Source organism: Adiantum capillus-veneris, chromosome 4 (genome assembly GCF_014529385.1).
Source record: "Adiantum capillus-veneris isolate H3 chromosome 4, ASM1452938v2, whole genome shotgun sequence".
Lineage (NCBI taxonomy): Eukaryota > Viridiplantae > Streptophyta > Polypodiopsida > Polypodiales > Pteridaceae > Adiantum > Adiantum capillus-veneris.
Window position 1 is genome coordinate 169989041 of NC_140934.1, and position 25050 is coordinate 170014090.

Genomic DNA, 25050 nt, shown 5'->3' on the forward strand with positions numbered 1-25050 from the left:
ATACTCTCTCGACATCTAGAGTACACATGAGGATGGATTCTAGTAGTAGTAGTATTTTTGTTCTATTTCTTTTGTACCCAGACATGGTATCAAATTCACTATTTTGTAACAGATTGGTCTCATAGGTCATTTTGCCTTTTGAAGACGTTAATATAACATTTCATCTCATCTCATCTCATCTCTCTCTCTCTCTCTCTCTCTCTCTCTCTCTCTCTCTCTCTCTCTCTATTCTCTCACAGTTTCCACTCTCTCTTGTTTTGGTCATTGCACACTCTCTCACAAAAATAAGGAAGGCTCTCCCCTTCCTATACGTAAAAGGAATCTTAAGCACTCATTGTTCACTCATTCTGAGCTTACACCATCATTGACTTCCGCTACACATTACAACATCGATGAGATACTAGACTACATTCTACGCGCAAGGGGGGGAGGGATCAGACTTGGCAGGTACACCAGTCCATATTATCTTTTATGCTGATAATATTATTTTCGTTTTTGAGACACAAGAGGTTTTACACAGCCTCCTACGAACTCTAGATGATTTTTGTACACATAGAGAGCTCACAGTGAACCTTGGCAAGACCAAGGTCATGATCTTCCATACTTTTAGGATGGTCACGAGAAGAGCAGTGCTAGCGGTAGCAGGAGGACAGGTAGAAGTCGTGGACTCATATGTATACTTGGGGGTGACTTTTACTCGTACTACTGGCAGATTCTCCATGGCCCAGGCAGCCAGATATCGATTTACACAAGGATATGTAGCGCTGGCCACTCTAGAGTGCAAATGTCCACAGGCCCACTTCCAGGAACCCAGCACCAAGGGGTGGCTCCACATCTTGAATTTGCACCAAGTCAGCCAAAGGACTTCAAGAACGATGGATCCACACTAAAAATTTTCACCTTTTTAGCCGTACACTTCCTGCAGCAATTAGACAACATCTATGCCCTAGGGAACTACAGCGGCCGGTTTTCTCAAAGATAATACGATGCAGTGGTGGAGTTCTCTAGCTACCAAGCCGCATGCTCGAAGGACTTGGCAAGCTTCCAAGAATATTTTTGCTTGGAGCAACATGATATCCCTCTTTGAAATAAAGCTTTTGAAAGAATGGGGTAACATGAAAATGCTTGCATGGAAACCATGGAAGACTACAACCAAAGGTTCCTCGACGTTTATGTTTCAGTGTCTTTCTTTAAGTTGATAACCTTGAAGGACCAATGCGAATGCTATACCATTGGACTGCCATCACCTCTACAGATTGTTGGTCTAAACAAGTTGCCACTATGCAAGAGCTTATGGACCATGTTGCGGGCTTATGAAAGGACAATTGGAGTTTGTTACAGAAGATCAACCGGAAAACACTCGAAATCCTTGACAACAATGCACAAATTCTAGGGATTCTCGTGACAATTTGACCCAACAATTGGCAAGACCTCGATTGACACCTAACCAACAAGAAACTCTACTACAAGAAGGTAGATGCTTTGAATGTTTCCAGACGGGAGACAACTCCTATGCATGTCCTACAAAAGGGGATAACCTCCAAAGCAACCTCCTGCTAAGAAAGCTAAAATTACGGTGGGACTTGTTGCTAACATTTATGGCGTCCCTCTCGATAGTTCCAAAGAATTATGCAGAGCATGGGAAGATTAATGGCTTCAAGGCACTTATCTTCTTCGACCCAAGAGCCACCAAGAATTTCATTTATCCAGAATTCCTGAAGCAGATGAACTTTGAGTATGATGAGTTTGTTGGAGAACTTGAAGCCAAACTCCCCACCGTGAAAATTCAAAAAGTTGTACCACTCATTGGTGCTCTTCCAGTCACCATCCAAGGGTACCATGGCAAGGCAGATCATGAAGTTAGGGCATTGCAACACTCTTTTGGGCATGCCTTGGCACGACAAAAATGATGCTACCATCCCGATTGACCGAGGCAAACCTAGAATGAGTTTGGCTTTGTATTTAGATACTTTGAACTTTGTTTGAGAATATTGTTTGTAATTACTTTGCGATGGAGATTGCTTGATTCTGGTTTTGATGTTGGTTTCAATTGTATTTTGGTTTGTGAATAACTCATGGCTCGGACATTGGTCTGGGAGGAGGATTCAAGAGAGAACTGTAATTTGAACTATTTGAATAGGTCATGGCTCGGGTCTTGATCCTGAGAGGAGTATTCATGTGGATGTGTAATTAGGAAACCTCTAAACAATAAAGGTTGTTTGGAGAGCGTTTAGTTGTATATGGAACTTCTAAATGATGTGGGCTATGGTCCGAGGAGCGTTTGGTTGTAGCAAGCCTTTGAATCTCATGGCCTGGACTTCGATTCTCGGGGGGGGGGGGGAGTGTCACAAACTACTCACATGTCAAGCCACTAAAGACCTATAGGGTTAGGATTCCCTAAGCCTAACCCTAGCCAACCTCCAGATCCCGACGGAGGGGCCTAAACCCTAATAGGAGGAGCAGAAGACGTCCTCAACAACATACAAGCTCCTGTCTAGTGGCCCAAATTTAAAGATGGGTAAGGATCCCAATAACTTGTAAAACCCTTGCCAAGGGGCCTAAAGCCATAAAATGAAGCAAAACACCACTCACACACACAAGTCGCATGGATAGACTGATGATGTGGCAGCTGTATGGACGCTCCGCGTTTTGCACTTGCTATGAGGACGTGGCAGCAACGTATGGACAGCCCTATAGGCGCTTCGCTTTTGCGACCAGATGCTTTTAGAACATAATGTTGTTTATGCAACTACTTTTGGTAGGCCAAGGGCCTTTAAATAAGACCTATGGGCTCTCACTTTGGCATTTGACCCACGGGAGATGCAAAGCACAGCCATGGGAGTTGTACATCATTGAAGCAATATAAAGAAATACTAATAGGGGTGCCACAGTTTGAGCCATTGCACTCTGGGGGTGGAACTACCCCATCTTGTGTCTTGTGTGAAGTCTCTCTTTTTCACTTTAGTAATTTTGAAGTGCTAAAAGTTTGTTCAAGTCTGTTCTTTCAGTTCGCACGTGGTGTCGACTTGCTACAAGCAGTGTGGCCTTTGAATTTCTCATGGCCTGAAACCTCGGTTCTCACGAGGAGTATTCATTGGTGATTTTATGTCTTTGTCCTATACTTGCATCTCTAATCATTTTTGTTCCACCGTGATGTGCCAACCATATATGTTCCATATGTGTGAGATTGCTTGGGTATGTATTATTAGTGCATCAAGACACCCCTTTGAAGATCAGCACGGTCTAGGTGTGATGGCAAACGTTGCTACGCCAGAATATCAAGAGCGTCGGTACGGAATGAGAAAATTGATTGACCCTTAGGATGACCCTCGAATACTTGATTGAGTTTAATAGGTCTAATCGTGGACAATTACTTTTCTTTCAAGAAGGGGGTATGTCACAATCTGGTGACATGGCCCTTACTGAAGATCAACCTAGCAACAAAAGGCCTCCTGCCTGAGGCACTCGAGCTCTGAGCCGCTGAAGCAAAAACTCCTTCTGACCCCAAACTTCCCAAGAAGGGCTCTGCACTGCTGTGTTGGGTCTATGATCCCCAACCCCCCCTGAGAACAAGGTAGAGTGATGACTTTCCATGCTACTTTGGCTCGGGCTATCTGAGTGTCACGCCTTGACCAAAGAAAGTTCCTCATCAGCCTCTCTACTTGGCTGACGCAGGAGCTCAAGAAGATCCAACAAGATGTGATGTACCACATAATAGCCAACAACAACTGGTTGGCCACTACAACTCTGCCTGCCAAAGAGAGTTGTGCCGAACTCCAACGTAGTAACTTCCTCCTGATGGACAGGAGGAGGGGAGCAGTCTGCTGCACAGGAGACAAGTCCAAGTCAACCTGACAGCCCAAGTAGCGAACTGCAGTCCTTGGGGGAATCCATCTAAAACCCTCACCTGGCAGCCAATCAGGCGTAGAGCACTGCCAACCCAGAAAGCCACTGTCTTCCTCTAGTTGATCAGTGCGCCTGATGCACAACAAAAAGTCTCAAGAGCCTACTCACACCTATGCAAGTTGGCCTCCTGGCCCTCCAAGTACAAAGCTGAGTCCTCAGCAAACTCAGCATCCAGTAGCTCATCACCCCGAAAGCCACGTAGACCAATCTGCTGTGAAACCAAGAATCTGCTCATCGCCTCAGCATCGAACAGAAAGAAGAAGGGGGCGAGAGGGCAGCCCTGTCTGACCGAGCGTGTGGGCATAAAACGGTCTCCTCTACCTACTACCAGAAGCACCCGACTATGTGCACGTTTGTAGAGAGCTCACACACCTCTAATCCAAGCACCTGAGAAGCCCATCCTACGTAGAGTACCCTCCAAGAAGTCCCAGTCAACTCTGTCGTAGGCCTTCTCAAAATCGAGAAGAAGTATCCCCAGATCCTCACCTCAGAGACGTGCGAGGGCAGACGCCTCCCAGAAAGTGAAGATGTTGTCAAGGATACTGCGCTCCTTGACAAAGCCTGTCTCGGTCCCATGTATAATGCTCTCTAGAAGTGTCTGAATCCTCAAACTCAATGCCTTGGCGAGAATTTGGTAGGCTGAGTTGAGGATGGTGTTCAGCCGCCACTGCCAAATCTCATCCAAAAAGGCACCCTCCTTGGGAATGAGGTAGATGAAGCCCTCACTCATGCTGTCAGGCATCTCTCATGTGTGCAAGATGTACTGAAAAGCGTTGCGAAGGTCTGAGCCCAGCAAGTCCCAGTACTCCAGGGAAAAACTGGGAGTCAAACCATCCTCACTGGGACAGCTACCACGGGGAAGTGCTCTGAGGGCCTCGTGGAGCTCCTCTAGCTAAAGAGGCAGCTCTAGCCCCTGGCACATCTCCTCAGTCACAAGACAAGTCATCTGTGCCCAAACCTCTTCTCTGCATGCATCCTGATGCTCTGACTAAGGCTCTGCTGACAGCAGGTCACGATAAAAGTCCATAGCAACTACACGCATATCCTCTGGCTCTAAAGAAATTGACCGGTCAAGTCTCCTCAACTGGCTGACACTGGCGTGCGCATGACGAGGTCCCACTACCTCAAAGAAAGACGCAGTCACCCACCTGAGTCCACTGAGATGCCTATCGATGGAAAGCAAACTCATGACGTCTCTCCTCTATGCTAGCAAGTTGCTGGCGAGCCTCCTGCAATTGCTCCGCCAATTAAGAATTGTCTGGGTGCTGCTCCTGCATCCTCTGGAAGGAAGCAACGCCTCGTCGGACACGCTGCTCCTTCTCCCTCGCTGTAGCCATGCGGGCCGTAGACTCTTGGAGAAAGAAACGACAAAGTTGAGCAAGTCCAGAGGCCACTTTGTCAGCATAAGAGTCCTGCGTGTCCAAGCCCTTTGTCCAAAGAGCCACAACTCGCTCTCTGAGCTCGGAGTCCAACAAGATCCTCTCAAGGATGCGTAGCATCGTGCTCCCCCTCCTCTATCTATCTATCACCGTAAGGATCACTGGTGCATCGTCCGAAAAAGATGTCCCGGCCAAGATGCAAACTGACCCGCCCAAGTCACAAATGCGGTCACTAGCATAGAAGCGATCTATCCTAGATAGATTCCCTCTTCCATCTTTGCAATCAGAACAAGAGAAACCCAAGCTGTCAGGGGTCCTCACATAACCTGAGTGCTGCCAAACATCAGAAACCCTCATAGTCATACATAACCGCTCCCAAGCTGCCACCTCAGCCCCGTGCACCATGACATGGCCACCTCCAATCCGATCAGAGGGGTCCTCCAACATGTTGAGGTCCCCCCAACACACCATTGCTCTGCATGCGGCAAAGACTCCACAACCTGAGACCAGAACTCTGTCTGTGCACTTGCCACATTGGGCGCATAAATGTTCATGAAACCCATGAGGCAGCCCTGAATCTGCATAGTAATCCACTGAGCTCTGCCTGGTACAATAATACCTCTGCCCACAATGGCCTGCTGTAATACATACCCCTCCCTGGATGCCTCCACGTCCAAATGCAGCAGACCAAAATGTCTCATAGCAACCACGCAAAATCTAACTACACCGTCTAATGCGGCTCTCACAAAGATGATGCTCCTGTAGCATAAGAATATCAATCTCACCACCGCATTGCTGAAGCTCCTAACGCAGCCGACCCCTCTGATGCTGAAATCGGGGCCCTCCTAATCCCTGCACATTCCATGAGATGATCCTCATGGAGTTGGTGAGAGAAAACAGATGTTGCAACAGTAGCCAACCTCGCTATCTTTGAGGCCGGTTTGGATGGGGGGTAATCCACATCCGAACGACCTCTAGACAAGCACGTATGGAGTGACTATCCCACCCAAAGCCCAAGCCGAGCGTGCAGTCCATAGGGCTACATCCTCTGTCCAAGAATCCTCATGTACAAATACATAGCAAGGAGGGCTCTGAGTGTCAACAAACAGATGCACCACAATGTGCCTACAACCCGCTGCATCCGGTGGTGTCATGCTGAACTTGGCAAGAGGCCAAAGTGTCTGTACCAGATCTGTCACCCCTAAGTCCCTTGTGTGGTGTGAGAACTCAGTAGCCTGAATCTGGAGCCAGTCAAGAACTGTGTGCACGGTCCACTCTGTAGGATCCCTACCGCACAGCAGAAACAAGAAATGTCACAAACTAGTGACATGGCTGCTGGCTGCTCAGTACACACACACACACTCCTTTTGGCATACAGTCCCGAGAAAGCTGACCGACTGCAGACGTGGCATTGCCATACGGAAGCCCGGAAATCACGGGCAGATGACGTGGCAGCAGTGTACAGAATTATGCTTTTTGCTACGCAAATGGCTGGCTGAGTTCCTACGCAGCTTTTTGGACTTGCTTTATTTCACGCTATTTAGCATAGAGAGAGAGAGAGAGAGAGAGAGAGAGAGAGAGAGAGAGAGAGAGAGAGAGAGAGAACTTTATTTTTAAAAGGTTTCTTTGTAAGCCTATTTTTGGGGCAGCTTTTTATGGCCAGCTTTTGGGGCTCTGCTTTTGGCATCCCTTGTAACTCTTTATAAGTGTGGCTTGGGCTCCCATTTCTCATAGCATCTGGACGCAAAGTCTGAGAGTGAGACCCAGCCACTCCGTGTACTTTGCACAACAAATTAATACAAAAAGAAATACCTAAAGGGGCGTCAATCTTTGGGGCCAAATCTCTAGGCACGGAACTCTACCGGGCCGTGTCGAATCAATCGTGAACTGTGAACTGTTTTGAAGTGAATTCTTGTCGTGTCGCAGTAGAATCTTGACTTGGAGTGTCCAAGTCTGTTACAATGCTATCAGAGCGCGGCCGATTTCTCTTCTACCGGGAAATCCGATCCTTTTTACGTGGCATTTATGGCTTCAGACAGAGATCAGCCAACTTCCTCTGCATCCGGAGATACGGGAAAAGATCACGAAGAGGATTCACGCAAGGAGTATGGCCGCCTTGGCCTACTCAAGCGGAGCTCGAAGAGATGGAGCATCGACGATTGATGGACGATGCAACAAAGATGATGCTAAATTTTGCGAAGGACCCGAAATTTGCAAAATTTATGAGCCACCACCTCCTTCGACGAGGTGCATTCACAGTGGCGGCAAACCACAGAACCACCCCTCAAACCGGCACTCAAGAAACCTCCTTCCCCAAGGATGTTTACAGAGCAAGAATTAGAAGAGGTGGTTGATGCATGGATTTCTCAGCTTTTTGACGCGCAGAACAAAGCAGAAAAGCACGACAAAAAGCAGAAGAAAGGAACTGACTTCCTAGGTTATTTGGGTCGTCAGTCTACATTTGCATCGGCAAGAAAGCAGAAGAAGCGTGTTCGATTTGAAGGAATACCCAGTTCTTCTTCTTCTTCTTCGAGTTCTTCTAGCTCTGACTCGAGCAAAGAAGACAACAAAGGGAAAAAGCGAAGAAAAAAACAAAGCTTCGAAAAGGGCAAGAAAAAGGCAAAGAAGTCTAAATCTCGCCCAATTGTTGACAGTTCCACAGAGGACTTGTCTTCAGATAGTTCGGACTCTGACGATAGCAGCTTTTATGCAAAGAAGAAGAATTTCTATAAAGCCAACCAATATGACTTTCCGGAAGATAAAAAGCAAGAAAGTCCGAGAGTTTAAGGAAGGTGGACAGTCAATTAAATTTTAAACGTTTTCTGGTTATAGAGATGCTTCGAAGGCTTTGGCTTTCATACAGCAGTTTGACATAGCTTTCTCTGGAGGGCGTTACTCAGAGCACTCCAAGATACGGAGGGCTACCTCTTACTTCGAGGGAAATGCTTGAACTTGGTGGTTCACGCTTCTACTAAACAAGACAACGCCAGTTAAATGGCTGGAATTTAAAAGGCTTTTTATTTCTTCTTGGCTAACTCGAGAGTACGAACCCGACATACGAACTGCTTGGAACCATCTTCGCATGACCAAGAAGGATACATTGGACGCATATTGCGAGAGATTATGGAGCTCTTTTCTACTGGTGTCTCTTCATTTAAGAAGATTTCATTCAAACAACAGATTGAGCAAAAGTCAGATTCCATTCAGGAACTGATGAGTAATGCGAAATGGAGTTTTGCCATTCATTCAGGCAGTTTGACCCACCCCACAAATGAAATCATGACGCAAAGGACCGAACAGACTTCGAACAATGAAAGTAGAAAGAGGAAGAGCAACCCAAAAAAGAAGGAAAAGGATGCACGACCCAAGCTCACTCTTCGGGAGAGAGCTCTCTACATCAAAGAGGGGAAGTGCTTTGGATGCGGGGAAACGGAGCATATCTCCACGAAGTGCCCTAAAAAGGCACCGAAAGAACAGAATGACAGAGATGAAGAAAGGCCTGAGAGTTCGAAAGCAACTGAGGAACGTGGACGAAAAGGCAAGATGAAAACAGGACTGGTTCCAGATTGCATGGGTACTGACCCAAGCACGATGGACGAGAGTACAGAACTTTGCCGAGCATGAGGGCAAAGTGAAAGACCAAGAGCCTTGATCTTCTTTGATGGAGGAGCCAAGGCCAACTCCATTTCACCTGAATTGGCGGCGCGGCTCAAGATCACACCCAATCAGATGGGACCACTAGCAGAGGCAGTTCTAGCGGCACTCGGCACGGATGTAGCCATTACACCTATCATTGGCAAACTTCGGTTGCATTGTCAAGGGTACTTGGGGCATGAGGACTTCTACATAATGCCCTTGGAAGGTTGTGATGTCCTCTTGGGAATTCCTTGGTACCATAAGAACAACGCCGTGGTCTACTATCGGGCAAGAAAAGTGACTTTGACTACAGAGAAGGACAAAACCATTGTACTTGATATAAAACTTAAGAGCGAGTCTATCCCTATTGTATCGGCTTCGGCCGTTTCAAAATTAATGAAACCCAATCTGTTTGTTTACTAGATCTTTTTGAGAGAGTTGAATGATGAGAATAGGACAAATATGTCTAAACTTTATAAAGACCGCCAAGATTTTCTCCACACTCATGTCGATTGCTTTTCAGAGGGCCTCCCAAGCGAGTTACCACCCGCTCGTCCTGAGGATCATACCATTGATCTAATACCTGGAAGCACACCTCGAACCGGCCACCTTGCCGTGTGAGCCGAGCCCAGAACGAAGAAATTATGAACCAAAAGTGAAAGACCTCTTGAAAAAGGGTTTTGTACAGCCTAGTACTTCACCGTACTGCTCTCCAATGTTGTTGGTTTTGAAGAAAAATGGATCTTGGAGAATGTGCATCAATTATAGAGCTCTCAACAAAATCACCATCAAGAACAGATTTGCGATTCCTAGGATCGATGATATTCTTGATCGACTAGGGATCCTCGTGCTTTAGCAGGATCGATTTGAAGAGCGGATATCGTCAGATCCGAATCGCGTCGGGAGATGTCTACAAGACAGCTTTTCGGACGACTTTTGGGTTATTTGAGTTTTTGGTGATGCCTTTTGGCCTAACCAATGCTCCAGCGATATTTAACGGGATGATGGACAAGATTTTTCGAGAGTACAGACTATTTGTTGGCACTTTCTTTGACGACATCATTGTTTTCTCCAAGGATGAGACAGAACATAGAGAGCATCTGCTTCAGGTCTTTTAGGCATTACGAGATCACAAGTTGGTGATTAATGCAAAGAAAAGTGAATTTCTCCTACCCGAGATACACTTTTTAGGACACATTGTCTCAGCAGCAGGAGTGCAGATGGACCAGGCCAAGATAGAGACTATCCGTGATTGGCCCAATTTGAAGAATGTCCATGAAGTTAGAAGCTTCTTGGGCTTGTGTTCGTACTACAGGCGGTTCATTAGAAAGTCTACAGAGGTTGCTTCCCCTTTGCATTTGTTGACGCAGAAAGGAGTCCCTTTCTCGTGGGGACCCACAGAGGTGATTGCCTTTCAGACATTGAAAGAGGAATTGACTACAGGACCAGTTTTGACTTTGCCGGACTTGTAGAAGTCATTTGAAATATATTGTGATGCTTGTGGTCGTAGTCTGGGTGTGGTCTTAATGCAAGAAGGCCATGTCATTGCCTACAAGAGCCAATTGTTCTCAAGGCCGGAATTGACAGCACAAATTTATGAGAAAGAGTTTTGGCGGTTATCCATGCTCTTACTCAGTGGCGACATTACCTACTCGGAGCGGATTTTACTGTCTTCATAGACCATCAGAGTTTACGCTACTTCTTGTCATAGAAGCAGCTGTCGGAAAAGCAGATGCGATGGGCGAACATCTTGTCACAGTTTCACTTCCAGATTGTCCATGTGCAGGAACAGAAGAATTTGGTGGCAGATCTTTGTGCCGGAAGCCGTTGGTTCTGGCTATTTCCGCGATTCGTCACAGAGGCTTCGAGGATATGGTCGATCAATATGCCACAGATACAGATTTTGCAGATATTTTCAATCGGATACGGAATGGGGAGATAGTAGTGGGATATTCCATTCGGGATGGCTACTTGATGAGGAAAATTATGTTGTGCGTTACACAGCCGTTGAGGGAAAAGGTTATGACCGAATGCCACTGTCCACCTTTTACAGGTCACCGTGGCATTGCTACCACCTTGAAAGGGGTAGAGAGATACTTCTTTTGGCCGAGACTCAAGAAGGATGTGGACGAGTTTGTGCGCAGTTGCTTGGTATGCCAGAAGGTCAAGTTTGACAGGCATAAAGCACAGGGATTGTTACAACCTTTATCCATACCCACCCGCCCCTGGGAAAGTATTGCAATGGATTTCATTTTTTGATCTCCCGAGAACATAGAGTGTTCACGATGGTATCTGGACTGTTATTGACAGATTTAGCAAGAAAGCTCATTTCATTCCAGTGAAGAAAACAGTCAAGACGGATCACTTAGCAAGACTGTTTGTGGAACAGATCTTCAGATTACATGCCATGCCCAAGACGATTGTCTCCGACAGGGACAAGATTGCCAATTCAGTGGTACTAGATTTTTTGAAGTCTTACATCTCGGATCAGAAGACTCAATGGGAAAAGTATTTACCTTTGGGGGAATTTGTCTACAATAACACGATACACTCTTCGACGGGGAAGGTGCCATTTGAGATTATTTAAGGTGCTGCAAAGGTTCCACCCTTCCTAAGCACGAAAGATAAGATTTTTGAAGCTGATGAGTACACGCGTGACTTGGACACGGCTTTTGCCAAGGTCCGCGAGGCTTTGCAGAAATCTCAAGAAAGACAAAAAAAGGCAACATATCACCATCATCGCGATTTGAAATTGAAGGAGAACAATTGGTTGCTCTTACATTTTGAGAAGGCACGCCTGAGAAAGAGAAAGGAAAGGAGAGGCTTTTTCCACAGCTTAGTATGCGATACTACTGACCTTTCCAAATCTCCGAAAAGATAAATGATGTCTCCTTTCAACTCAAGCTGCCCGACACTTGGAGGATTCACAATGCTTTTCATGTGAGTCTCCTGAAGCCTTTTAAAGGCGATGTGCCCGAAGATAGGAGCCCGATGAGCAACCCAAAGTAAAAGAAAACGAGGAGATCCTTGTTCCCGAACAGATATTGGCACACAAAGACAGAAAGATTAAGGGTAAAGTGATAAGGCAATTCTTAATTAAATTCAAGAACTATCTTGCATTGGATGCAAAGTGGATGGAGGAGGAGGACCTAGCAGATACTCCTCAAATTGTGAATCTTTACCTTGAAGCTTTTGGTTTAGCATAGTCTTGTAAGGTGCAGCAGAATGAATGTAGAACTTTGCTCAAGATGAGTGCTCCGAACTATGCTCAAGGGTTCCTTTTACTTACGGAAGGGAGAGCCTTCCGTTCCTTTAGTGAGAGAGTGCAATGGACACAAACAAAGTGAATGGACACTGTGAATGGAAGTGCATGAGACTGAGATAGAGAAGAGAATACGACACCAGAGACATTGTAAAACCCTCCTCCAAAGGCCCCAATCTCTATGGCGAGAGCGGTCTACTTATGATTGCACAAATCTTTACAATGCTTGGACTTGCCGATGATGTCGACGACGATGAGGACGACGATGAGACGGGCTGAAATCTAAAAATGCTAAGGGCTGAAATTTGCAAATCTTTATCTGCTGAATTCTCACTCTATGTCAATGACGATGTCGATGGCAACCATGCGACGACGACGCGCTGAACACGCAGATGCTGAAATCTGCATTTTCCGGGCTGAAATTGCAAACTTCGATGGATCATACTGTGCGGCGAGGAACTGCTGCGGGAAGGTGAGATCAACGAGGTTTGGGACTTGATCTGCGGTGCCTAAAGGCTGTAAACTGAAAACGCTGGTCCTATGGCTGATTCTGTCGCGATAATCTGCAAAAACGCTGAGGTTGATCTGCAAACCAAAAACGCTAGGGCTGAAAACTGACCTTGCGGGGAAATCTGCTAACGCCAAGGCTGATCTGTTGTCTACTATCGTCGGGAATCTGCAAGTGCAAAAACGCTGGCTGATCTGGTGCAAAAACGTTAGGCCTTCTGTTGAGAGAAAACGCCAGAGTTGTCGCCGGGGTCGGTCTCGCTGAGAAGTTGCCTGTTGAGCAAGGTGCTCCTGCTGCCTCTTCTGCCAAAAAGTGCTAGCTCTGGTTTGCTTATATATTATCTTAGCAAAATTGCCCTACCTAGTTTCCAACAAAAGTCACTTAAAAATAATAAGTGAAAAATGTCAAAATTAGGGAAAATAGGTCTATGCACTATAAAAATGCTCCTCATGGGTTCCAATGGATTCTGATGGGAATACTGATGATCATGTTGTGTGCAACCGAAGGATATGCATCTAATCTAAGTGACTGGTCATGCACGTTCTGTGAACAGACTCACAAAAGTGCTAGATCACTTCTAAATCTAGACTAACTGGACTGACTGAACCCTTGTCGTGATGTAGCTTGTCCACAGACACATAGGGTTGGATGTGTCACGTGACATCCCCTCCTTTTCAAAGTGAGGTACTGGTACCAAACTGTATGGCGTCGAGGGAGATCGCCAACAACATCCGGAATCCTAGCAGGGACTCTTCGCCGGCCCACTCTGATGTGTGGGTCGTGCCGTACTTGAACTTCATAAAGGTCTGCAACGCTTGCTTCTTTGGGCCGCGTCGAAAGCGACACAAAGTCTTTTGTGGCTCCTTCAATGCTTTAACTTCGTCTAGAGTCGTGCTTCTTTCTTCTTCCAGAATCTCCATGGCTGAAAATTCCTGAAACCACTTCCATGTAAGGTGACTCGAAAAAATCTTGTCTCCCTCAAAGACTGTGCATGCAATGTAGATGAACAAATAGACGGAGTGCCAAACCGTTCACCACATACACGCAAACATTGAGATCGAATCTTATCATTCTGATCCAAATCAATCAACTCTGGCAATTCACAACGGAAATGCCCATGCTTGGTGCTCATACTTTCATGTGCTCGTTCTACGAATGTGTCATGCCAAGGAAGAGACATGGAATGTAACTTCCTTACATACATACTTTTCAGCTTTTCATGAATATTCCGCATACACTCGTGCTCATTCATGAGTGAAACGTGCTCAACATACAATATGTCATGCCTAGTAAAAGGGATCACATAAAGACGCTGACTAAAATACAGGAAACGATCACGAATGAAACACTCGTACAATGCGTGTGTATCAATCATGCGAACACATAATACTTCCTGTGAGGGTGCTTTGGACCTAGGCTCGAGAGATCGGTTCTTCCTGAAGGGGTTCTTTGAATCTTGACTCGAGAGCCAAGATCGGTGCTTCGTGATTGATCGAATCTACAACGAGGTTAGCTTCGCTAGCAAAAGCATCAACTAATACATCATCCTTGTGAACAACCACATCATCTTCATGCACATCATCATGCTTGTGAGAAATCACATCTTGATCATGCAAATCATCATGCGTGTCATTGTCATTCAAATCATCATGCAAATCATTGGCATTCAAATCGTCATGCTTATCATCATGCAAATCTTGTGTGTCATGCTTGGGAGAAGAAGAGACGAAGAGAGTCTCCTTTCCCCAAATCTCTTGCATCTGTGCCTAAACTTGAGAAAAGAGTCGCCAATACTCTTTCCTGTGTCGGTCGCTCTGTTCTTGTCTTGCTTTGGCTGCCTTTCTTTCTACGTCTCTTTCTGCTTCTCTTTCTGATTTCCTTTCTGCGTGTCTGTGTTCCATTTCTGCCATTCTTTCTGCATTTCTTGCTTCGCGTTCTAACTTCCTTTTCATAAACATCTGCTCCAACTCCTCCATAGGAGTTAGTGCAATCCTTGGCGTAGATGGGGAAGGGGGAGGATCAGAAAAACCTCCTGGTGGGGGAAATTCTTCTTCGCCTCTCTCATCACCTCCAAGCGAAGTATCCATTCCGCTTCGAGTGATGACCATCCACTGAAGTCTTGGGTTCTTGTGGGTTCTTGTGGTCTTGGGTTCTTCAGTTCACGAGGAACTTGGGTTCTTGAGGGTCTTGGGTTCTTGGGTTCTTGAGGTTCTTGAGGTTCTTGAGGGTTTTCTTTCGCTTGCAATCTGTGTTAGAGAAGGATCTTCTCTTCACCCGAGTTTTGCTCTTTTCCGCGAGCGCACCCCTTGGCGGCCTTGCGCTCACACCAAGGTTGCTTTTTCCCACCTCACGTCGATTGGCCGGCCGCTAAGTGCACAGTCCGCTCTCAATGAGTGAAAAGAGGCACAAGGGGAGGCTGGACAAGCCCTTCTTTCCTAGGATTCCTGCCACTCTTCAAAAACACGATTAGGAATCGACACGCCCAAGCGAACTTAGGTTCGTGCGACCGCAACAAGAAACAAATTCTTGTGATTCTTGTGGTTCTTTCCTTGAGTGATACAGAACACTGCCAAAGCTCTGATACCAATGTAAAGTGCAGCGGAATGAATGTTTGAACTTTGCTCAAGATGAGTGCTCCGAACTATGCTCAAGGGTTCCTTTTACTTACGGAAGGGAGAGCCTTCCGTTCCTTTAGTGAGAGAGTGCAATGGACACAAACAAAGTGAATGGACACTATGAATGGAAGTGCATGAGACTGAGAGATAGAGAAGAGAATACGACACCAGAGACGTAAAACCCTCCTCCGAAGGCCCCATTCTCTATGGCGAGAGCAGTCTACTTATGATTGCACAAATCTTTACAATGCTTGGACTTGCCGACGATGTCGACGACGATGAGGAGGACGACGAGACGGGCTGAAATCTGAAAATGCTAAGGGCTGAAATCTGCAAATCTTTATCTGCTGAATTCTGACTCTATGTCGATGGCGACGATGTGATGACGACGCGCTGAACACGCACATGCTGAAATCTGCGTTTTCCGGGCTGAAACTGCGAACTTCGATGGATCCCACTATGCGACGAGGAACTGCTACGAGAAGGTGAGATCTGCGAGGTTTGGGACTTGATCTGCGGTGTCTAAAGGCTGAAAACTGAAAAACACTGGTCCTATGGCTGATTCTGTCGCGATAATCTGCAAAAATGCTGAGGTTGATCTGCAAACCAAAAACGCTAGGTCTGAAAATTGACCTTGCGGGGAAATCTGCTAACGCTAGGGCTGATCTGCTATCTAGTATCGCCGAGAATCTGCAAGTGCAAAAATGCTGGCTGATCTGGTGCAAAAACACTAGGCCTTCTGTTGAGAGAAAACGCCAGAGTTGTCGCGGGGGTCGGTCTTGCTGAGAAGTTGCCTGTTGAGCAAGGTGCTCCTGCTGCCTCTTCTGCCAGAAAGCTCTGGTTTGCTTATATATTGTCTTAGCAAAATTGCCCTACCTAGTTACCAACAAAAGTCACTTAAAAATAATAAGTGAAAAATGTCAAAAATAGGAAAAATAGGTCTATGCACTATAAAAATGCTCTTGATGGGTTCCAATGGATTCTGATGGGAATACTGATGATCATGTTGTGTGCAACCGAAGGATATGCAAGTGACTGGTCATGCACGGTCAGCGAACAGACTCACAAAAGTGCCAGATCACTTCTAAATCTAGATTGACTGGACTGACTGAACCCTTGTCGTGCTGTAGCTTGTCCACGGACACATAGGGTTGGATGTGTCACGTGACAAGTCTATTCCAAATGGAACCCCGAACTTAACTTGGGCGGAATGTGGTGCAGTGGGTATGCACAAAAGGGGAGTTGCTCCGCTCCTTTGTCAACAGATTGCCTCGATTTTTTATATTAAAGTCCCTGATGTCTATTTGAGTTTTAGGGATACTGTGAGGTGACAGTATTCTGTTGTATGACTTTATGACAGGAATTCCCGATAATATGCTACCCAAGAGCTATGTGAAACTGTAGTCGAAGAAGTCCCAACATCTACGAATGTCAAAGCTAGTCAAACCTCTAGGGACTGCTACAAAAGGAGAAGTCTACACCGGAAAAGGCGGCCTCAGATGGGGCTATCCCTCCCGAGCCACACGGCTCGTAGCAAAAGCACTACCAAGAGATCGCCTCGTGGCAAACGTGTGTCCAATCCCCTACGTCTGAGGAGAAGTGAGGGAGGGTCGGGAGATGAGGTTGTGGGCCCCACCGGGGAGAGAGGAGGGACGGGAGGCGGGGTGGGGGTGGGTTATGGGGAGGAGGCAGGGGAGGCGGAGAGGCAGCGTCTGAGGTAGGACGAGGTGGAGGCGGAGGATCTGAAGTGGACCCGGCCTCCTCAGGCGGGTCCTGCTCAAGGGGGTCAAAACGGTTCCCTGTCGGAACCCAGTGCTACTGAGCTACAGGAGGTCGGCCACCAGGGGGAGCAGTGGGGCGAGACCCCCCCTGTCGACGGCGGCCAAGCACCTGCTGCCAACCGTCAGTTGTTTGATCGCTGGTCTCATTCGAGGTACCAGTCTGTGCGTCCTGTGTATCTCGCTGTTGGGCATGCTCAACCTTGGAAAGCTGCGCATGCGCTGTGGGTCGAGACTTTTGCGAGGACAGACCTTTGCCAAATGGCCCATCTGTCTACAAATGAAACACTAGTTCCGGAGACCCGAATACTCCACACTGTCTGATCCAACCCCCACTCACTTGAGGCAACAGTACCGCCTTCGGGAGGGAGGGTGTCTCGAACAAGAACCCACACAAAAGGTAAGCCTGCAACCTTGGCCACAACTGAAGCTGCAGTGCACGGAGACTCAAGAACTGTTCCGAACATGGAACCAATCCCGGGGAGAAGAGGGAGGTACTCTCGCCTCAGGCCTGGGAAGTAGACTAAAATCGACAAGTCGGCCTCCTCCTCAAGCACATCTATAGTAGGGTCAAAACCGTGATGCCATCATCTGAAGTAAGCTCGAGCTGCTTGGATGCCGAGCGGGCTCATCGAAATCACAGTTTTACACACCTCAGTCCTCAACTGCATTCCACACACTACCTATAGTGGTCAACCCCCACCCTCTGGGATGATGCCCCAGAAGTGATGGTACGACGAGGAGTGCAGAGATCTTTACAGACAACTACGGGCTCGAAGAGCCATGGAGGAGATCACCGAGAGTGGATAAAGGCCATCACACGTCGTAAACGGCGGGCCTTCGAGGAGGCGCAAAAGCTTGAGCTATACCACCTTCTCATGAGTACAGACTGCGCCACAGCATGTAGGATTCTGAGAGAGCCACGCCCCACCACCCCCCCTGGAGGACCCCTAGATCTGGCATGACTATGTCGAGCGCTATACCAGATACCTAGGCAGCCACTAATCCCAACGTGAAACACGGCAACATGGCATGATTTGCACCAACAATCTTGGTGGAAATCCGTGGTAGGCCGTACGTGTACTAACATGGCACCATTTGTGATGGGAGCATAGGTGCCACGAAACCCGTTTCAATAGACCTTGGGGAAACGTTTTTGAAAGTCACGTTGCTTTAAAGACCAAATTTTTCTTGTGTGGTTTCCAAGAAACAGATGGAGGGGCCCCTTAGATAATAGCCAGCAGAGCTAGAGAAAAAGGGAAGCAAGTTGTAGGAGGGCTACACATCTTCCTTTTGAGATTGCCCAATGAACAAGCAATGGACCCAAAGGCACTGGACCAACGAAGCAAGATCTAGTCTATTTAAAATTTCAAGTTTCAAGTAAGCCATGAGCTCTCTGCCACATGCTAAACCTAATTCATATCCTACTTTGACGTAATATACAATGTGCAGGATCATTTACTGTCTTGGCATATATGTCAACATCTATATTGAAGTATTTTATGAAACCTCTCAAATGAAATTCAACATGGACTAAAACCTCCCAAAAACGTTTAAAATTGTTTTGAAACTTCATTTCTCAAAACTCCATAGCTACTTGACTGAGAGCTTTTTAGCGTCAATTATTAAGACTTTCAAAGCTTTTTGGGCGTCAGTTTTTGATAGCAGATGCTTTTCAAGTCTTGTAAAGTTGAGGCTCGGTGCCTTTAAATATGAGCCTAGGGGTAGCCTTTTCACTCATCAGTTGCAAATTGGGCTCTCCCTGACAATTTTACAAACAGCTCGAGAGCTTAAAAAAGAAGAAGTGCATCTGAGTACGGATCCGCCCTTGTCTCAAGTGTTCACATGTTTCTGTTTTCAGTTCATTTCATGGTAGTGGTGTTTGTATTACTGCCTTGTCAGGCAACTTGCCGGCTACACAAGGCAACTATGGATTACTTGCCGTTCACTCAAACAGAGTGTGGGGGGTGATATATACATGAGTATAGGTGATGATGGGATGGAGCTCTAACTCTCATGGACATGTGAAACTATATGCTCAAGAAGAACAACCGTGATATGAAAAAGACCAGCTAGAGAGAGAGAGAGAGAGAGAGAGAGAGAGAGAGAGAGAGAGAGAGAGAGAGAGAGAGATTTATATCCCCACAGCAGACGAAAGAATCTATAGGACAAAATCAAATAAAGCCATGGTTAGTACATTTCACTTGAATTAAATATCAGACTAGCAATCCCACTGTGCTTAAGTTGATTTATCAGATTTTGCATAAACATATGGAGAGAGCTTATCATGTTTATACCGTAATATAAGGAACATAAACAATGCAGTGAAGAGAAGCTTGCTCTGATTCAACATTGAAAATGTCAGCGAGTCCAAATGTCGATAACCAAGCTGCAAAAGCGAATTTTGTAGAGCATACATTGCTGCAGGCAGACCGGATGCTATTAAGGCACCAGAGAGGGTCCATTCCTTGCCCAAGGACCACAATGTACCATCCCAAGCCATAAAAATCAAAGCAAATCCGACCTGCAAAATAAATCTCTCAGACACATGGAAATATGTGGTTTGAAACATAAGGAGGTGAACAAAGCACCAGTTTTACATAATATGTAGAAGTAAGAGATAGGTGGTCCCCTGTTTACCTTAGCCCATTCACATGTGATCACAGCTGAGCTTACTATAACGCTGTTTCTGCAGGTTCAAAAAGACAAGCTTTAGAAGCCAAGAAATTTTGGCCTTTGAAATTCCAACTAAGTTTGTGATAACTTCGAAAGGGACACACTCCAGGAATCTAGTCCGGGTGACACTTTTAGGGGTATTAGAATATCTGCTGATGACGCCTCACCAAGAATTTCTCAAAAGCTCAACAGTATCGTGTGTATGCCATTGGCACTCTATCTATACTGAGGCACTTTGTCAAACTTGCCAATGTGCCCGTCTAAGTAGAGAAGAGGGGCAGGGCTCTGAAGAAAAATTTTGGGTTGTATGTCCAGTACTGCTGTTACACTTGACTTGAGAATTGGCAGATGTATATATTAAAAAAGAGGACATTGTTGAATAATTAGTTGCTAGAAATTGAGGAAACCTTGCAGAAAAACAGACAATCAGCTAAATGGACCACAATGTGGACTGCCAGGGAAGATACATTTGCATTTGCTGCATCCACCCTCAGTTCCACGTGATATTACCCAAGCAAAGTTAACTGCCCCACCTATGCAACAACTGGCCCTATTCTAGACAGTGTGTTTCATTCAGAGCATGAGAAAGCTACGACAGGATATACTCTCGTATAAAAAGCTTTTGACACATCAAGACAATCAGTAGAATCAAGGGAAATCAAATCATGGTATGCAAGGGTGCCAAAGTGGTGGCTTGTAACACGCTTGGACACTCCAAGTGAGAAAATCAATAGCAACACACAAACAGAAACTTCAAAATCACTGACCTTTGAGAGAGAGAGAGAGAGAGAGAGAGAGAGAGAGAGAGAGAGAGAGAGAGTCGACACGGCCCGGCAGAATTCTGTACCCAGAGGTATTGGCCCCAAAGTCTAGCGCCCCTTTTGGTATTTCTTTATCATTGATCATTGCAAGGTACAACTCCCGAGGGACCTCTGCTCTCAAACTCTGCCCCAAATGCTCTGCACAATGAGGCCCCAAGGGCTCTTTTATTCTTACAAGGTATACCCCAAAAGCAGAGCCCCAAGAGCAAACAGTTCAAAAGCATCTTGGACCCAAAATCTAGCGCCAAAAGCTTGCAACGCAAAACGCGGAAATCTGTAGAGGTGCCCATCCACAGTCAGCGCGATTTGCAAGCTATCCGTACAGTGTTGCCATGTGAGCATCCCTCCGCAAATCACGGACCGTCCGTACAGCTCTGCCACATCAGCACATCACGCGATTTTGGGTACTTTATTTGTAAGGTGCAGCGGAAGTGAATGTTGAACTTTGCTCAAGATGAGTGCTCCGAACTGTGCTCAAGGTTCCTTTTACTTACGAAAGGGAGAGCCTTCCATTCCTTTAGTGAGAGAGTGCAATGGACACAAACAAGTGGTGAACACTGTGAATGAAGGTGTTGAGACTGAGAGATAGAGAGAGAAGAATACGACACCCGAATGTTGTCAAAACCCTCCTCCGAAGGCCCCACTCTCTATGGCGAGAGCGGTCTACAATTGATTGCACAAATCTCTACAATGCTTTGGACTTGCCGACGATGAGGACGACGATGAGACGGGCTGAAATCTGAAAATGCTAAGGGCTGAAATCTGCAAATCTTTATCTGCTGAATTCTGACTCTTACGTCGGTGACGATGGCGATGACGACGATGCAACAACGACGCGCTGAAAACGCAGATGCTAAAATCTGCGTTTTCCGGGCTGAATCTGCAAACTACGCGGGATCTGACCGTGCGGCGAGGATCTGCTGCGGGAAGGTGAGATCCGCGAGGTTTGGGACTTCTACTGCGATGTCTGACTGCAGAAAACTGAAAACGCTGATGCTATTGTTGATTCTCTCGTGATGGAACTGCAAAACGCCAGGGCTGATCTACAAACCAAAAACACTAGGGCTGAAAACAGTCTGCTGTGGGGAATCTGCTACACTAGGGCTGATTTGTTATGTTGCTGTGGAATCTGCTAACGATAGGGCTGATTTGTTGTGTCTTGTCGTCGCCGAGGCTGATCTGCCATGCAAAAACGCCAAGGCTGGTCTGTGGATGAAAAACGCTAGGTCTTGCAACTGGTGCAAAAACGCTAGGCCTGCTAGGGGGGGTTCTGCTGAGAAGGTGCCTGTTGAACCGAAGTTCTTGCTACCTCTTTCTGCCAAAAAGTGCTAGCGCTAGGTTTCTTATATACATCATTAGCCAAATTGCCCTACCCAATTCCCAACAAAAGTCACTTAAAATTAATAAGTGAAAAATGTCAAAAATAGGAAAAATAGGTCTATGCACTGTAAAAATGCTCCTGATAGAATCTGATTGTATCTGATGATCATGTTGTGTGCAACCAGAGGATATGCATCTACTCTACGTGTCTGGACATGCACGGTCTGCGAACAAACTCACAAAAGTGCCACATCACTTCGTATTCTAAACTAACTGACCTGAACTGAACCCATATCATGAAGTAGCTTGTCCACGTACACATAGGGTTAGATGTGTCACGTGACATCCCCTCCTTTTCAAAGTGAGGTACTGGTACCGAACTGTATGGCATTGAGAGAGATCGCCAACAGTGTCTGGAGTCCAAGAAAGGACTCTTCGCCGGCCCACTCTGATGCGTGGGTCATGCGATACTTGAACTTCATAAAGGTCTGCAACGCTTGCTTCTTTGGGCCGCGCCGAAAGCAACAAAGTCTTCTGAGGCTCCTTCAATGCTTCAACTTCGTCTATAGTCATGTGTCTACCTTCTTCAAGAATCTCCGAGGATGAAAATTCCTGAAACCACTTCCAACACAAAAAAAATGAACATACCATTCCACATAAAGTGACTGGAAAATTTCTAGTCTTTTGAACAAATTGTGCATGCAATGTAGATAAACATAGAGACAGAGTGCCAAACCGTTCATCAAACACACGCAAACCTTGAGATAGAATCTTGTCTTTCAGATCTAAATCAATCAACTGTGGCAAAACACAATGTAAATGCCTATGCTTATGCTCAATCCTTCTTGTGCTCTTTCGGATACTGTGTCATGTCAAGGAAGAGACATGGAATGTGAATTCCTTGAATGCAAACATTTCATCTTTTCAAGAGTAATCCACATACATCTATGCTCATTCATGAGTGAATCGTGCTCATCGTACAATATGTCATGCCTATGAAAAGGGATCACATAAGGACGGTGACTAAAATAGAGGAAAATTCTTTGGACCTCGACTCGAGAGCCAAGATCGGTTCTTCGTGATTGATTGAATCTTCCTGTGGGGGTTCTGTGGACCTCGACTCGAGAGCCAAGATCGGTTCTTCGTGATTGACTGGATCTGCAATGAGGTTAGCTTCACTAGAAAAAGTATCAACTAAACCATCATCCTTGTGAACAATCACATCTTTGTCATCCAAATCATCATGCTCGTAAAGAATCACATCCTAATCATGCAAACCATCATGCTCGTGAGTAATCACATCTTGATCATGCAAATCATCATGCTTATCATTATCATGCAATTCATCATGCTTATCATTATCATGCAAATCATGTGTGTCGTGCTTTGGAAAAGAAGAGACTGAGAGAGTCTCCTTCTCCTGTTCCTTTGCAATCGGCGCCTGCACATTAGAAAAAAGTCACAACGACGCTTGCATCTGTTGGGCGCTCTGCGCTTCATACTCTAACCGTCTTTCTTCGCACTTGCAATCGAATTCGGCTACGCTTTCTTTGGCTGCCAAGCATGCGTACTCATGCTCATGCTCTAAGACTGCCATTCTTTCTTTGGCCACTGTCTCCTTCTCCTGTTCCTTTGCAATCGGCGCCTGCACATTAGAAAAAAGTCACAACGACACTTGCATCTGTTGGACGCTCTGCGCTTCATACTCTAACCGTCTTTCTTCGCACTTGCAATCGAATTCGGCTACGCTTTCTTTGGCTGCCAAGCATGCGTACTCATGCTCACGCTCTAAGACTGCCATTCTTTCTTTGGCCACTTCGCGCGCTTACTCACGCTCACGCTCCAAGTCGGCCTTTCTTTCTGCTTTTCTTTTTGTGTGTTTACGATCCAATTCTTCCTTTCTTTGCTCCCATGCTGCTTGTCTTTCTTTTGCGCTTGCGCTCCAAGGCAACGTGTTGCGCTTCTAGTTCTATCCTCCTGTCCATAAACATCTGCTCCAAAGCCTCCATAGGAGTTAGTGCAATCCTTGGCGTTGATGGGAAAGGGGGAGGGTCAGAAAAAACTCCTGGTGGGGAAAATTCTTCTTCGCCTTCTTCATGCTCATCCCCTTCATGCAAAGTATCCATTCCGCTTCGGGTGATGACCATACACTGAAGTCTTGGGTTCTTAAGTCCACGAGGAACTTGGGTGCTTGCGGGTCTTGGGTTCTTGAGGTTTTGCCCCATTGAGCCTATCAAGGATATACTCGATGCGAGGCATCGGAAACTTGTTCTTGACGGTCATCTCGTTCAATGCCCTGTAATCAACACACAAACGAGACGAACCATCCTTCTTGCAGACAAACAAAACAGGAGCAGCAAAAAGACTTACACTCGAACTATGAATCCTCGAGCCACCAACTCCGTGAGTTGCTGCTCTAACTCTCCTCCTGTGTCTTGTTCAAACGGTAGGGAGCCTTACTGACAAGCTGTGCCCCCTCCATAAGCTCGATGCGATGGTCCTCCGGCCGCTCGGGTGGGAGACGGGGTGGAAGATCATCCTGCAAAAAGAGATGCTTAAACTTGGTAGACAAAGCCGAATACCTGTCTGGAGCCTGAATGCTCTGGGAAACTGGAGCAACATAGATGAATGCCGCTTGTGCTCCTCGTCGTAATTCAGGGTTTACCTGCACATGAGAAATGAGAGACAAAGAATGCAGACCCTCCTCAGCACGAATGATCATGGGAGAGTCACATTTCATGTGAGTGTTGGCTTCCCAATCAATGAGAGGGTTATGCTCCCGAAACCATCTAATGCCCAAAAGCATATCACATCCTGAAAGAGGAGACACAAGAAATTTCCTATGGAAAGCAGTCTGTTGAACTGTAAACAACACATCAAGGCACTCTTTCGTGATGAGAGTCCATACCGAGAGCGAAGCCAGACACCTCGAGAGGAGATTTCTGACTAACCTCTAGGCAGGCTCTCTCAACAAGAGAGACACTAATCACATCATGCATACTGCCTGGATCAAACAATATGATAAAACACTGACCCTTTACATGACCATAACACTTCATGAGAGACTCATCAATGTATGTGTCAAAGACATGAGAAGATTCAGCTTGGTTCATTAAAGTGCTTATGGTTGTTGTGGATGCCTTAGGTTC

General features: G+C 46.2%; 1 protein-coding gene across 5 annotated transcripts in view; it reads right to left on the reverse strand.

Moving 5' to 3' along the window:
• The window catches only part of LOC147460347 (Nucleotide-sugar transporter family protein), a 122955-nt gene that overhangs the window by 73478 nt on the left and 24427 nt on the right, over positions 1-25050 (reverse strand). For 4 of the 5 annotated variants that reach the window (XM_086511424.1, XM_086511422.1, XM_086511423.1 and 1 more), the window contains 2 exons: positions 19725-19773; positions 19382-19608 (listed from right to left, as the gene is read on the reverse strand). In XM_086511424.1, the coding sequence (XP_086367550.1) occupies positions 19382-19608; positions 19725-19773 (276 nt within the window). The remainder of the gene's footprint in view (positions 1-19381; positions 19609-19724; positions 19774-25050) is intronic. The other variant, XM_086511425.1, reaches the window with a different exon arrangement.